General features: G+C 46.7%; 1 protein-coding gene across 1 annotated transcript in view; it reads left to right on the top strand.

The window, feature by feature from the left end:
* Positions 1–218: 218 nt before the first annotated feature.
* Positions 219–16,202, top strand: part of TARBP1 (tRNA guanosine 2 -O-methyltransferase TARBP1) — a 71,358-nt gene continuing 55,374 nt past the window's right edge. The window contains exons 1-9 of the mRNA XM_039850341.1: positions 219–1,135; positions 4,605–4,702; positions 6,061–6,136; positions 7,928–8,076; positions 9,113–9,165; positions 10,806–10,903; positions 13,618–13,753; positions 14,286–14,382; positions 15,290–15,379. Coding sequence (XP_039706275.1) covers positions 256–1,135; positions 4,605–4,702; positions 6,061–6,136; positions 7,928–8,076; positions 9,113–9,165; positions 10,806–10,903; positions 13,618–13,753; positions 14,286–14,382; positions 15,290–15,379 — 1,677 coding nt within the window. The 5' untranslated portion in view covers positions 219–255. The remainder of the gene's footprint in view (positions 1,136–4,604; positions 4,703–6,060; positions 6,137–7,927; positions 8,077–9,112; positions 9,166–10,805; positions 10,904–13,617; positions 13,754–14,285; positions 14,383–15,289; positions 15,380–16,202) is intronic.

Below are 16,202 nucleotides of genomic sequence, written 5' to 3'. Positions count from 1 at the left end.
ACGTTTCACTAAAAAGCCATAAGGGACAAGGCGAGAGGAATAACGGTCCAGGCAGAGCCAGTGGAGAGTGTCCACAGTGTCCACAGTGTCCACAGTGTTCACGGCGCGCAGGGCTGGACGCGCGCCAGGCTGCAGCCGCCCCCTGCCGGCGGGGCCCGGGCCGGCCGTGGACGCGCACGCACGCGTCCGGGCCAGCCGCGCACGCGCACGCAGGCGCTTCCTTAGGGCGCCGGGGGGCGGCGGCGCGCGCAGCAAATGGAGTGGGTGCTCGCGGAAGCGCTGCTCGCGCAGACCCAGGACCCCCGGGTCCTGTTGGCGACGCTGTGCCGCGGGGAGGCGTCCGCGGAGCGCGTGGAGACGCTGCGCTTCCTCCTGCAGCGGCTCGAGGATGAGGCGGCCCGCGGCGGCGGGGACGCGCTCCCGGAGGCGGCGCGTGAGGTGGCCGCCGGGTACCTGATGCCGCTGCTGCGCGGCCCGCGCCTGCGCCCCGCGGGAGCCCCGGACCCCGACCCGCAGGCCCGCCGGCGTGTGCTCCGCGCGGCGGGCGCGGCCCTGCGCTCGTGCGCGCGCCTCGCGGGCGACCCGCCGCTGGCGGCCGCGCTGGCGGAGGAGGCGCTAGGCGACCTGCTGGCCGCGGGGCCCGCGCCCGGCCTCGAGGGGGGCGCCGAGGCGGCCCTGGAGGTGCTGGCGGCCGTCGGGCCTTGCCTGCGGCCCCGCGAGGACGGGCCGCTGCTGGAGCGCGTGGCGCAGACGGCGCTCGCGCTGGCGCTGGCCGGGGACGGGGAGGCGGCGGCGCTGGCGGCCGGGCGCCTGCTGCCGGCCCTGGGCCAGGGCGGCGCGGCGGCGCTGCGGGCCGTGTGGGGCGGGCTGGTGGCGCCCTCGGGGCCGGGCCGCGTGGGCCCGAGGCTGCAGGTGCTGAGCGCCCTGGCCGAGCGGCTGCTGCCCGAGCCCGGCGCGCACGACGCAGGCCCGGACGCGCGGCGCTGCGCGCGCTTCTGGCGGACGGTGCAGGCGGGGCTGACGCGCCACGAGGACGCGCTGACGCGCAAGCGCGCGCGCTACCTGCTGCAGCGGGCGCTGGAGGTGTCTGCGGAGCGCGGCGCTGACTGCACCTGCGGCCCTGGGGACGGAAACGGTACCTGTCCCTCTGTCCCCAGTCCACCCCTGCTTGGCCTGGAGGGGGAGGGGCGCCTGGGTCCGCAAACCAACGCTCGTTGTCGTCTCCATCCAGGAGGACTTTGGTTATTCCCATGGTCCCCATAGCGTCCATAAACCTGGGGACCCTTATCGCGTGGGTGTTCTCTGAAGTGACACACACCACTGCAGCCGAGGGCGGCCTGCATTTCCCAGCCTTCCCGCCCCAGAGCAGGTGGAATGCCGCGTGCGTGCACTAATTTAGGAACGCAGTGGGGCCGCGCAGGCTTTCACGGAGCAAGTGCGCGCTGTAGTCCATTCGGATCGAAAGGAAGGGCCGGCTGCCATCGAATCAAAGGGAGGCGGTTTACCTGCACTGACCAGGGAACTGGGTGGGCCTTGAGTGTTAAAACTGTTACAGAAACTACCTTTTTTTTTTTCCCCCTGAAATTTCCCTTGGCCATTCTCTTAGCAGGACTGACTAATATTTGGCAACCTTTTGAGGATATTTTTGCCATTGATTTAATAGAATGAGATTTTAAGTTTATTTTTTAACTTTGTTACATTTCGAGCTGTGCTTCCTACAGAACCCAAGTCTATGAAATAGTGAGGCTTCCGGTGCGTTCGGCATGTTTGGGAAACGCAAGTAGGAAAAATAATCAGCTTACTACGTAGGTCTCGATGGCTTTGTTCATCGAAATGTGTGAAAACATACTTGTCATCTTAAATCCATTTTTGAGTTATCAAAGTCCAAAGTAGATTAATTCAAATTTGTCTTAATAGAAAATTTCTACTTTTTTCATCGGTACCTGTGTATTCATTACTGGTAAAGAATTTCATCTGGCTGAAGTTGTGAGCAGATTAGATTTTCGTTCATATAAGTTTATAACATTAGATAGTGCATATCTTAACAGTCCACAAATTGGTGATCATTCGATGAAAGTTTTCACCAGGAAACATTTTAAAAATTACGAAGTTAAACTCATTTTAGAGTCATTCCGCAGTGTTTTAAATAGTTTTTCCATGCCTGTCCCCCCACCCCCATTTCCTTCATTTTAGAGAGCAACCTCTTTTAGCTGATTATTTTGGTATTTAGTATTTGATATTCACCCCTTTGTCTTGAAATAAACTAGCTATAGCATAAAATCCATTGTCACAGTCACCATTTTCATTAAACGCGAGGTCAGCCTTTACAAAATCGTGATTAGGAAAACATTGTTCACAGGTGATCTACGTAGTAAACGGATTATTTTTCCTACCTGCAAGTTTTTTTTCCCAGAATTATGTGATTTAAAAATTTGTTTGGTTCCCTCCTTATCATTCATCACTTATTCAGCCCCAACTTCTTTGTGTCTCAGCCTTTCCTGTACAAAGTCAGATCATCAGGCGTATTACAAGTTTTCCTGAAAACTCCCAGAATCTGCTTCCGTGCCCAGCTGGGTGCCCGGCTGACCTTCCTAGGCCTGTCCTCACCGTCTCCCCGGGGTTATGCCCTTCACCTGGGTCCTGTGCTGAAGCTCTTGTTGCCTGGAGTTGGCAGCTGCTGCCTCGGTTACTTTCGGTGTAGGGCGTGTCCCCTGCGCCTCCTGCCCGAGGGCACCGGGGAGACCCGAGGAGAAGAGCCGGTGACTGTGATGGGCTCTTTGGGGGTTCCTGGGTTTCTGAGCTATCAAATTAGCTCATACCTGGCCTTTAAAAAGTCGTCAGAATTTCATTTTTTAACTGCTGTTTTGGTGGTCATCACTTCCGCCTGTGCTCGGCCACAGGTGGAAACATTGGTCCTGTCCTTGGAAAGGTTTCTGCCCTTTGCAGTTCAGATCCCCTGGTTGCACTGTGACTTTAGCTCGCAAAGGTTCAGGGTTTTGTAGATTCTGCAGGTTTTTCTGTTTGTTAGTATGGCAGTGATGTCCTCTTGGAAAACGTTTCCATCCAAAAATCTGAAGGCACCGATCTTGTCTTGGCAGCTCGGCGCCCTGTTGCTGCTGAGGAGTCAGCCATGCTGAGCCGTGGTGTGTTTCTTCGCGCAGTTTGGAGGGTCTGTGTCTGCAGCGTGCGGAAGTTCACGGGGCCGTTTTCGTCCCCACGCTGGCACTTCCTGGGCCTGTTCGGTCGGGACGTCACGTTCTTTGATTCTGGGAACTTTTCTTGAATTACCCTGGTTCCCTCCCTCTTTGTTTCTCGTGCTGGGAGCATCCTTTCTTTCCGATTTTCTGTGATCATCTTCTCGCTCTGCTTCCTGGGTAATTTCCTCAACTTCCGTTCCTTTCCTTTGCATTTCTTAGTTTCTCCAGCAAAGTTTTATTCTCGCGAGATGCTTTTGTTCTTGGAATGTCCCCTTTTTAGCAGTACCTGTTCTGACGTCATCACGGCCCTCTCTGAAACCCTTTAAGATACTAGCGAACGTTGTTTTCTTTTTAGGTTTTCTTATTCCTGCATTGTTTCGTCTTCTGAGGACTGCCTTTTGTTTTGTTTGTTCGCATTGGCCCCGATCGTTACGTGGAGATTCCTCCAGATGTCTGGGGATCCTTAGAGTCCTGTTCATATTTAAGAATAAACCGAAAACCAGGTTTAAAGCCCTGAGCCCACGAGAGGTGCTTGTGGACTGTGACTCTCAGTGTGAGGCGATCTGGCCACGCCGTTTCACTGGGAACCGCTGCAGGATTTTGAGGTCTTTGGTCTTGGGCCGGCCGGTTCCCATGGGATCTGCCAGACAGTGAAGGCCCGGGCAGATTCTGGGACGTGAGGGCCCAGATGGTGGTGGGGCAGGTAGAAGGGGAGGCCTCAGCACCCAGCGAGCATACGTGTCCACCTGCTCCTCCTCTACACACGGTCCCACCCCTGCCCTCCCCTGGGTCCGGTGCATCTCAGTCAGAGAAGTTCGACCTCCAGAGAAGAGAGTCCAGTCTTTTTCCTGTTCAGGATAAAAACACAGAGAAGGGGCCTGGATCTGATTGTTTCTTAAATACACCGAACAAATCCTGTTTAATTTAGCCTCGCTTTCTCTTCCACTTACAAAAGTGACTTTTGCTGTCAGTTCCTCAGGTTTGGGGCGATTTTGTAAATCAGCTATTTTCTTGGTTTTCCACCTTAATACTCATTTTTCTTGAGTCTGCTTTGTTTCCATCAGATTTTCAGATTCTAAGTTTCACGGCTGTTGTCCGCTTCTCTTTTCTCCATTATTCTGGGGTTTTGCCTTTGAAAAGTCCTTTACTGTTACAATGAGGTTCTTGAGAGAAAGTAGAGTTTCTCTGTGAAAATCTGTCACTACTCAGAATTCCAAAACGGTAACCTACTTAGAAAAACAAGCTTCTCTAGAAGGTTCCTCGTGGCCCAGGCTCCGGCGCGGGCTCAGAAGCAGGCGTCCTCCGTGTTGAGACAGCGTGTGGTCGTAGCTGCAGGAAGCACGTCCATGAAGGAACGTGTGGAATTTGTAAAAAGAGAAGCTAATTTTCTTTTTTAAATTATAACAGGCCCAAGTCTGTTTTGGTGGTCTGAGAAGAAAAAAGACGAGCTGCTAAAGTTTTGGGAAAACTATATCTTAATTATGGAAACTCTGGAAGGAAACCAGGTAAGTGCTGTATTTTAACATCTCACGTGGATCCGGTTTTAATTTTTTTTGAACGTTCTGTAAGACAGTGCAGAAGGACCCCGTGGACACAGTGTGAACAATGCTGTTTGTTTTCTGGGTGTTAATGTGATTCCACATTGAATGGCGAGCTGCCGGACAGTGAGGCCTGGTCAGCAAATTAAAGGAAATTTAAGAATACATTCAATTGACTTAAATTATCATCAGAGAATTTAGTCTTGTTTGATCTTCCCGAACACATTTACTTCTAAAGTGTTAGTTTTTTGACATTGTGAATATTCTCCAAAGAAATCCATGCTTAGAAAAATTTTGCTTAAAGCAATTCTGAGGCAAATTGTTAAGTAAATAATCGCCCTTTAATTCTGTAGGTTTTTCTTTCTTTCTTTCTTTTTTTAAAGTTCTTACATCGGTTCAAACCTGAGAATGGAAACGCGAAGCATCGTTACCAGTTGACTTTGGGTCAGTTTTTGTAGAATCATGGAATTTTTAATTAGTGGTTCTCAAACTTTAATGTCTCTTTGACCTGCTACAGCGTGAATTGCTGGGTCGGGTCCTCAGAGTTTCTGAGTCAGGGGGTCGGGGAGGGCCTGAGAATTGGAATATTTCACAAGTCCTCAGGAGACGCGTCTGCTGCTGTTCTGGGGGTCGCCCTTGGAGAGCTCCGGTCCTGGGTCCCCCGTCTGTGGGCACAGGCCCCTGGAAGCCAGCCAGCTGCAGACTCACTGTGAGGTGTCACCCCAAGTGTGCACCAGCCTTGTTTGTACACTGAAATAAATTTACATAGATGCGAGGATGAGGAATAAAATGCGTTTCTAAGTTCAAATAACTCAGCGTTTTCCTCAGTCAGTAGGTCTGTAAGACCCCACTAGTTATTAGAAACCCCGATTCACCGATATTTCGAAGAGGATGCGAGTTAGACTCTGGCATCTGCAACATCATCCAAGTACGAAGGATGTTGAACTCTGAACTGGCTCTGCTTCTGGCCATATGGCCTGGAACAACTTGCGCGACTAGAGAAAATATTTCAGTCTGTTTCCTCTTTGTAATGTGCCGGTATGATCTGCCCTGTTTCCCAGGACGGGCGAGGATTGCGTGACATTATATAGGATATTCACTGTGAGTGTGACATTACTGTAACCGTTCTAGGTTGTGGTCTTTGGCTTTGTCATACTCACCCTTACACGCTTCAATTAATATGATTTAAAAGCTGGAATAAGCAGACGCATTTTGCCCGGTTTTTACATGGCGGTGGGGAAACAGAGGGCCACTGTTATCTAAATAAACAAAAACATCCCGAAAGGTGAATTTTCATTTCATGTGTCTTTTGCTTTTATTTTCAGGTTCATGTCATAAGGCCAGTTTTACCGAAGCTGAATGACCTGTTCGAAGGTGCAGTGTCACAGGAAGATCACGAAGGTTACTTTGATTTTGATTTTTTTATAGCATTTGTAGTTTTTTTTCCCCTTGCTTTCATGATTAACTCTTGTTCATTGTAGTGCTTGAAAAAACTGTAAAAGTGTAAAGAAGAACTCGCTGTTAATAACCTGCATTGAGTGTTCATGTTTTTTTTCTCAGTTAGCAGTGTAGCCAAGTGCACTCACCTGTATTAAATACTTTTTGAAAATACAATTTTAAATGGAAACATTTCATGGTAACGATGGTATATGTTACATTTTTAATAATGGCTCTTCGGTCTTGCGTATTTTATCTGTTTTCCATTCTTATTCGCAATATATCTCTGTCATTGTTAGAATTACTTATTTGAGGGTTTCAGTTCTGTATCTTAGACTTCTTAGGAAGAGAAAAGTCCAAGATATTATTTTATATATCGATTTTAAGCTCGTAATCAGTCCTGTATTATGAGAACTTTTTTAAGAGAATTAAAATGAAGCTGGAGCTTCCTAAAAGTATTTTATAAAATTAAGTTTAGATCAGTGAAACAGCTCAACGCAGGCTAACAGTGTCTTAGGTTTGTATAAATGATAAAATGCTGCATTATTGTGTTTACACATTAGAATTAAGCTAGGTAAATGGGTTTTTAGTGTCTGCTTTAGAAAATTACAACTTTAATAGTTTGACCCCGTAGGAGTTGCGCTTTCCTCGTTGATTGCTGTGATTTTTCTGATGCTCGGGGACTTTTCACAGACCGTAAGGCTCCGTTGCCCCACCTGGGGCTAGAATTTAATTGAATCCTGTTGTGACTTCACTTAGGCATTTACTAGTAAAATGATTCTCCTATTACTACATTTTGCCCACAGCTCTTGGCAAATCAAATCAAATAGTAGTGACAGGTTTTGAAAAATTGCCATCACCAAGGAATGGAGCAAGCATCTTGGTGTAAATTACAAATAATGGGCCAATTTATTTATGGACTGCGATGAGTTAAAAATGCTGATTTTTTTCTCTAATGGAATTAAAGGATGTGTCAGAAGAGTTAAAATATACCTCTAAGGTACATCTTTATCCCGTTTTTTTCCTCAATTAGATATTTACTGAAAGATACTTAGTGTCCAGTATATGCTATACGCTGGATAAAGTGAGACAGATGTACTGTTTTTCACTTGATTTTTGTCTGTTTTCCATGAAAACATAATTTTGATGATCAGGTCTACGCAGGCAGCAAACAGGCTGAAATGGGGTAGACAGTGGGGCCGCACCGCGGAGAGTCAGGCAGGCCTTGGAAATGGCATCGGAGCTCAGAGTCAAGGGGACAGCACCGTGTGCAGCAGCCTCGGGGACCGGGACGACCCGTGGGGCGCCGCGCGGGGGGTGGGGACCAGGCGAGGGAGCAGTTGTCAGGGTCAGTTCGTCCTTCTTCTGGTTTTATCCTAAGAGCCCTGAGAAGCCATTTAAGGGTTCGAAGCAGAGGAGTGACAGTTTCACATGTCTGAAAAGTGGATTGACGTAGGTGGGGTGAGGGACGAATTGGTCGGCATCACCCCAAATCTAATGCCACCCAGCGCGCCTGCGGGGTAACATTTAATGCTGTACGTCATAGCGGCCATAACCTTGCTTGCCATCTCTCTAAATAACACTGGCGTGTGGCGTGTGGCATGCCGGCCCTGAATTACTTTGGCCGCTCAGTAACCAAACACCTGGGATGTGGTTAGACACAAACTCGCTTTGTAGTGTAGCGAAGACGACGTGTGCGTGTGTGTGTGAGCGTGCCGTGAGGACCACATGTCAACCCGAGGTGTTTTTCCGCAGCATGCTGGCTCATCCACCCGTCTTGGCACATGTGTATTTATAAGAGAATGTTTGAAAGCGAAAATAAGATCCTGAGCAAGGAGGGCGTTCTGCATTTTCTGGAGCTCTTCGAGACGCAGCTGCTCCCGTTCTCACCGGAGGTTTCCGAGGTAACGGCGGCCAGTCTCCCCTGCCCCCTTCATTGCAGGCGGGAGGTAAAGGCATTCGATGCCTCGCACGTGACCTTCAGAAACCCGTCAGAGGCCTCGACTGCTGCAGGCCGCGTCTTGCAGCTTTGCGTGCAGCAGACCCTAGTTCTGTAAGCCCAGCTGTCGCGTTTGGACAGAGCTCACGGCCTGTGGTTGTCCACGAGCTGCCCACGTCATTCCGCTCTGGATGGGGGTCCAGGCTGTTGGTTTCTAAACAGCGTGACTCAAAGGTGGGAAAACGAGTAGAAGCTTCTCACCGATCTGCGTCACCGCCGTGGTCAGTGAGCCGACGTTCTCCGCCGTGCGAGCAGAGCTTGCCTTTGAGCTGCAGTGTTACTGTTACTACATATGTGGAATACGTAATAGTGTAAATTATTTCATTGGCATCTCTACGTCCATTTGTCAGAAATCACACAAAGCAGAGACTGAGAATTATGCTGTGGTTTTAAGTTTCATGTGACAGTGCCACGCGAATCACATGGTCACTTTGGTTACTCATGTGGCTCTTGTGTCCAGGTGACCCAAGTGAGTTTCCCTGCTTGTCTGACCACATGCCATAGCGTTTTCGCGTGTGTCGTTTGTCTGCATTCTTCTGGCCTTCCTGCACTTCTGTAAGCTCGGGCTTCTGGTCCGTGTCTGGTAATATTTTTGAAGATACAGTTTTCCCCTTTTATCTTCCAGGCATCGGGGCTTAAATTTCCTCTCGAGTATCTTTTTCTTTTTCCTCCGTTACTATCTTTATTTCCACCGCGTGTTCCTTCTTTGGCTTCTTTCTTCCTTCTTGACCCGACATGCACTCTATGCATTTTTATCAGGTGGGAAAATTCTGTTTTGTCCTTCTGGTGGAATCGAGGTACTGCCAAGACTCACAGATTACCCAAGAGCATACGAGGTCAGCAGTGCTTACACCAGCCCTTGATGTGCGATTAAGGGCAAAGCTGACTTTTCAAAGTTATAGTTACAACCGAACATCAAATCTTTTTTTTTTTTCTCCCAGTTTATTATCGGACCATTAATGGATGCACTTTCAGAGAGTTCTCTGTATAGCAGGTAAGCAAATGCGATGTCATTTAACAACAAGGCAGTAATGTGTGTGAGAGATATAAATTTAACACGTTTACAAAAAATGACAAAAAGTGCGTTTGGTACGCGATACGTGTCGCCTGATGGACGTTCCCCTGACCTTGTTGCGCCGCCCCTCCTGTGTGTGTCGCTCTTCCTGCCTTTCTGCAGATAGTTGGATCAGGCGTTCCTCCTTGTTTCCCCTCCTCCCTGGAGCCCTCCATCCTTCGTCGTCCGCAGGTGTGTCTTACCCAGCTTCCTTTCTCCCCTTCCTCCTCCTCTCTGCTCTCTGGAAACTGTGGTGACTTTAGCTAACCAGCTCTTTAAACTTTTTTTTAATTTTTTTTTTTTTTGACTTATAGAAAAGTTATGAGAATGATCCAAAGAATTCCTGTTTACATTTCCTTCACACTCCCCAAATGTTAACGTTTTAACACGTGTGCTTCATCGCCGTCTCGCACCGTGTGTGTGTGCGTGCGTGTGCGTGTACACACACATCTATTTCTTAGCTCCTCTCGTGAGCAGACTTACTCATCTGTATCAGTTTCAGGGTCTGTCCCTCTGTCTGTCCATCCATCCATATTAAAACCTCGAGTTCTCGCTAATAGTCCAGCACCACAGAACCTCCGCTTTCCACATCTGACGGCGGCAGCCGTTGTCCATAACACAGACGCCACCTTTACCCTTCGAGAGGTTGAGAGTGAGAAGAGGTTGTTGGTATCGTGCCACATCCTCATGTTTGGAGCATTATCTGTGCTCTTGACTTATATCTTCAAAATCTTCCTTGCTTTTGAAATTATGTTCTTTAACTGTGATTTACTAAATTTATACTTGCAAGTCTTCTGTTTGGTGTACCCCTGTACAGAAAAACCCACTGTCGGTTTTTAAAAAATGTTTACATTAGTCTGTGTTATGTTACTATTGAGCCCTATTCGATAAATCTTGAAAGCGTAGCAATGCTCGACTTACCAATTATTTTTAGTTTTCAGATAACTCACTATCGATAGGTTTCTGAAGCGATTAGACAGCTGCAGAGCAATAAAACCAACCTGATGCCTTTTTAAAAGAGTTGACAGACACATTTATTATGAAATGTATTCAGTTTTTCAGCACTTTGATGTGTTCAATTAACAGGTAATGTTTCTAGCAGAAGCATATAGCAGAAAAAAATGTGACTTCAGTGGATGTTAACAATTAAATGCTCCTTTAAGAAGTAACTTATGACTAATGTGTTTTTCTGTGAATGTTATTTAATACCTAAAGATTTAAGATCACTGAATTATGTATTGGAAATTATAAAATGTAACATAAAACTATCATTTTGAGAGTTTTAAAAAATGATACTGTTTAGCAAGATTCATATATTTGTGTCAGAGAAAGTGTCATAAAAAGGAAATTCATGCTAGCTCAGAACAGCATGTTATTAACACATGTCCATTTTCCTAGACGATCTTGACATTTCTATAATCAGAAGGGTCCTTAAAATTTTACTGAAAAAGAAAAAGCAGGTTCAGAAAAAGAAAATGGTCTTACTGTTTCATTGTTAAAAGTCTTTTGGGACCTAGTTCCATTTAGTTTTAGTTTACTTATTGTAAGTAGATTTTAAATATTTTTTTTCCTCTTTGTAGGTCCCCAGGCCAGCTGATCGGAAGTGGTTCTCCATTGGGACTGAAATTACAGAAGTTTTTAGTTACTTATACTTCTCTCCTTCCAGAAGAAATAAAGAGTATGTGCAGTAAAGAGTTTTTTAAAAAAAATTTATTAGCTTTAAAAATTTATTTTTAATATTTTGGTCATAAGCCCCATCCTGTGACTATTATACTCAGTATTATCAAAATCGTTTCCTTTCTCCAGGACATGTTGGAATGATACAGGTTTCGGCCATAACTGAGTACGCGTTTCTGCTTTTGTACGTAACTTGTTACCTGTGTTGACATGAGTAGGCGGAAGTAATTTTAGAACGTGGGGCAGTTTGCCGTCTTTTTTAATTGTTTCTGTTCAGTTTCAAAAAATTGGTAAAGTAGGTTGAAGAAAGAATCTGGGTTTGGGAAAAAGTCTTAAACAGAGTATCTACTGTGGCAAAGTTGTCCTTTTATAAATATTGACTTAGGAAGACAAAAAAGAAAAATATACTTGCTTTTTTCGTGAGACCTTTTGTATCCTAGAAATACTCACTTCTTCAGATTGGGAGTTTATTTTTCTTTCTGATGAGGTATATTGATCAGTGTTTTGTTTCCTGAGCAGCAGAAGGACTTCTAAGTCCTGTTTTTCACTCCTGGTTTTGTGAATTAGAAAGTGATCCTGTGTGTGAGAGGCCAGTGGTCTCCCTTGTCCGCGGTTCTCGTGGTCTCAGTTGCCTGCAGTCACCCAAAAATATTAAATGGAAAATTCTAGAAATACACAATTCGAAAGATATTTCGAGAGACCACGTTCATATAACCTTTATTACAGTATATTGTTATAACTATTCTATTGTTGTTGTTAATCTCGTACTGTGCCGAATTTATAAATTAAACTTTATCACAAGTGTGTACGTATAGGAAAAAGGCAGGATATATAGGGTTCGGTATGACTTGCGGTTTCAGGCTCCACTGGGGGTCTCGGAACCCACCTCGCCCCCCTGTGGATAAGAGGGCACGACCGTATGTATTTTTTCTTTTGTATTTAATTTTTAAATAGGATGAAATGGTACCTATTCAAAAGTCGGGAAAGGGAAAAATTATATACCACAACTTTAGATTTATAGAAAATTGATTTCATTACTTTCTTAAAAAAGATCGGTTAATAGAGAAGGTAACCACCGAGGCATTCTTGAGTTTGCTAGAATTCGGAAGTTTACAGAAAGGGGATCGATTTGCTGACCAGATTTCCACGTCCCACATCAGTAGCAGAGTGTGACTGGCGCGGTGGTGGACAGCGCCCTGGACAGTGGACAGTGGGTGCCTGGGGACTGTGGCCGGGTGCCAGGCACGGAGTAGACACTTGTAAACATGTTGAGTGGCTTCGAAACAGAAGCCTGCCTGCTGCCATCGCCCTGCTGACCGGAGTGGGGTGTTCCGCAGAAAAGTGGGAACTTAGTCCAGCAGAAGGGAGGGCGAGAAAAATGCGCACAGTTCTTACTGTTTCTTGGATTTGCAGTCAGTACCTTAAGTGTATCTGGCTTTGTGCTAGGCACTTTGGAAGATCTAAAGTACATGGGATACCCTTCCAGGAGCATCCAAGGATTTCTTAAAATTCTACAGTGATCTGAGGAAACACGTTTCACTGAGCGCATGAGTGGAAAGTCCTCAAGTCACACATTGGCAGAGAAAGCAGAATGGCTCGTCCTCCGTTTCTATCTCAAAATAGAAAAGTAAATTATAGGGATTAGGTCCAGGATAAGAAAGAAATAGCCCACGAGAAAGATCTAATGTCATTGTTTGCAGATACCAGAGGCTACTCACTATCAGCATTTTTTTTTTTTTTTTTTTTTTTGCATTTTTAACATCTCCAACGGAAGAATGGCTTCTAACAGTTAAAAATTTTATTTTTTACTTTAAAAAATATATATAGCTTTACGGTTATTAGAATCTCTACAATAGAGTAGAATGTGTCCTTACTAAATGGGAATAAAATGGAAATAACGTTGATTTTTTCAATAGCTTTATCGAGAGAGAATTCATGTAGCATGAAATTCACTCTTTTAAAGTGTTCTGCTCAGTGGTTTTACTATGTTCACAAAGCTGTACCAGCCGTCACCACTGATCCCAGAATGTTTTCATCGTCCCCAAAGGAAGCTCCAGGCTCAGCAGCCATCACTGCTCGTCCCCCGCCCCCAGCTCCCGTCCGACACCAGTCTACTTTCCACAGATTTGCCTGTCGTAGACATTTCCTGTGAATGGAATCGTGTGATGTGTGGCCTTTGATGTCTGGCTTTCAGCTAACGACGTTTTAAAGATGCGTCCGTGTCGTGGCATGAGGCACCGTCTCTTCTTCGTGGCTGACGGTGCTCACTGCATAGGTGTCGCACAGTTCACTTCCCCGTCATCCGTTGGCAGGCGTCTAGATCGTTTCCACTTTTAACTGTCAAGAAAAACACCGCTGTGAATAGTCACAAGCAAGTTTTCACATGAACATGAGCTTTCACTTCCCTTGACTCTGTACCTAGGAGCAGAGGTGTCAGGTCACGTGGCAACTCTGTTTAACTTGTAGAGGCGCTACCAGGCTGGTGCACAGTGGCTGCACCGTGCGACGGTCCCACCAGCAGGGTGCGGGGCCCCCTGTTCCCCGATCCTGGCCAGCACTTGTCCTGGTCTGCCCTTTCGGCAGTAGCCGACCCAGTGCGTGTGAAGTCACCTCCTTGTGGCGTGTGATCTGTGTTTCTCTGCCTCATGTCTAGTGATGCTGAGCATCTTTTCATGTGCTGTTGGCAACGACTTATTTTAAAACTTTTTCTTTCAGGTGGCTTCCTGCTAAAGTTTATTCAGAAGATGACCAGTAGACATTGGTGTGCTGTTCCCATTTTGTTTCTGTCTAGGGCTTTGGCCAGCGTCCCAAAATGTAACGCCCTGGCTCGGGAGGGGCTCCTTGCCCTCAGGTAGTTTACCCCGTCCCTGCACATGTGGCCGCTTGTCAGTTTCGTTTTCCCCTCTGCTTTAATCTATAGTGCGTGGTTTTAGTTAATACTGGCATCGGGATTTTTGAGCCCTTAATTTTATAAGAAAAACGTAAATTAAAAATGTTATTCATATGGTTGAACTTGTTTTGTTATGTGAATTACTCATTTAAAAATGTGGCATAATACATGCTAGTGGACCTTGACCACTGTGAGGCCAGTACTTTTGTTTTTATTATATTGCTGTGTAGGAAACTAGAGATAAAATACCGGACAGTAATATTGATTACAGTATTCTTCAAAATGTAAAATTCTTATTTTAAAGTATCTTCATTCATAGTCTCATTATTTTTAAGAGATTTATTTCATATTAAATCGAGCTCTATTAGAGGCCTTACTGGAAGATCATAGCTTTGAAGTCCTGCTGGCAGTGGCTTTCTGCATTAGAAAATTGTAGGTAGCATAAATCGATGTGTCGGGGACCGTGGACGTGCGTTTTGTTTTTCGGCCTCAGGGATGTCCTTCAGTGCACCCTGGTCACACACCAGATCCTGCTGCGGGGGGCGGCTCAGTGCTCTCTTCTGCAAGCGGCTATGAACTTGGTGGATGCGGTAAGTTCCTCTTTACTCGCGATGCTTCAGTTTGTGAGCTTCGGGCTTAGCGGGCGGGCGAGCAGACAGGAGTGACGAAGGCGGCCTGTGACGCTGTCGCGACTCGGGGGTCCCCACGTCCGACCGATGGGGCGGCTCGCTGTGCCGGAGGCGTCTGCACACTCCCTCTGGGAGTCTGTGACCAGCCTCAGTGACGGCCCTGGCACCGAGTCTGTACCGGGCTTCCCTGGGAGACGTTGCACGTGTGCCGGGGCCTGAGCACACGCTGGTGACGCCGCTGGGGAGGACGCTCGGCAGCTTTCGCCCGCATCCTCCGCGTTGCCCCACGCCTCCCAGTAACCCGACGTTTGGGGCCTATGGTCTCTGGTCTGTGTCTTTGCAGAGCCTGGTGACTGTGGAGCTGCGAAGGGCCGGGCTGGTGCACACTTTAGGCTTAGAGTCCCACGGTCGCTGTCACAGCCACTCAGAAGCAGCCACTGGACAGTAGCTAAATAAACAGCGTGGCTGTGGTCCTGTCAAACTTCACTCACAAAACGGGCCGTGAGTGGGTTCCCGACCCCGGCTTAGAGCGGATCTTCAAAAATGAAAGACCTAGGTGGCCGTCTTAAGGCGGGGGCGTCATTTGTGTGGCTTTGTGAAGTGATAAGTTATTTCTCGTATAATTTTTTTGTTTTTGCTTTTCGATCAAGACTGCCTTGAGGAAGATAGATTTACAGTCTTTCATTTATATAATGTCTTGTTTGTAATCAGTACTTTATTTTAAAAGTTGAATAACATCTTTAAAATGAGCTTTCTCTTGATCGAACTAATTTTATTTTAGATAGTGTAGTACGTTGCTTTTACAGATTTTATTTTATTCAATTAAAAATTTTTAAATGAGTAAATTTTAAAAACTACCTCCCACCAGGAGAAAGTGTCACTTTCCGACGTCTCAACTTTTCTCATGTCTCTGAGACAAGAGGAGTCCTTAGGACGGGGGACTTCACTGTGGACAGAGGTGAGATCGAAAATAGCTTAATGATAAGGGCTTTGTAAACTTTATGAAAAATTGTTTTCTAATTGAATTTATCACTAGCCATTTATGTAACATAACAATTGCTTTGTTATCTGTCAACAGAGATTTTAGGAAGTTGTCTGTCTGCTTCGAGCAGCGTAATGGTGCCACTGAGGCCCTCATGGGCGGGTGGGGGTGGTGACGGGGAAGTGTCGGGGGAGAGGCTGACCGCTCGGAGGAGGGGGCACGGCCAGTGGGCAGGTCGCGATGCTGGATGAGCTGTGCTAGGGGTGACGATGCTACACCACTCAGGAAGTAACACAAACCTCCTCTCTCTCTGTTTCCTGTCAGTTCATGGCACTTTCGTCTGCCCCGTTGCCCAAGCCTGGCATTTAGGTAATTCGTAGTTTTTCCTGACTTTATGCATCAAATTCATCGTGAAATCCTAAGTGTCTTTTGACCCCCTGCCCTTGTTCCAGCCTTTGCTGTGGTGGGCGCCCTTCCCCCCGTGCTGGTCACTGTCCCCAGCCCGCTGCCTCCCCCATGTCACCTCCTGCCCGTTAGTGCCCGCTTCCTCCCCATCCTCCGCATTGTATTTTTGTTGATTTCTGATTTGCTCTATAGCTTAGTGGTGTTTGAGGACAGAACCTTTTTTTTTTTTTGAATTTTGAATTTCTTTTTTATTTTGTGTTTTTCCAATGCCTAAGAGATCACTGAATCTAGGGATGTGAGTATTTTAGAAGGCAATTCTGGCTCTGTACATAGAAGCAAGAGAAATCAGTTTGGACTTCGTTAAAATATTCAAGTGGAAAATAACGAGGCCGCC

Source organism: Pteropus medius, unplaced genomic scaffold (genome assembly GCF_902729225.1).
Source record: "Pteropus medius unplaced genomic scaffold, Ma_sr-lr_union100, whole genome shotgun sequence".
Classification (NCBI taxonomy): domain Eukaryota; kingdom Metazoa; phylum Chordata; class Mammalia; order Chiroptera; family Pteropodidae; genus Pteropus; species Pteropus medius.
Note: the sequence above shows the minus strand (reverse complement) of the source record. Positions and strands in the feature narration are given on the sequence as shown.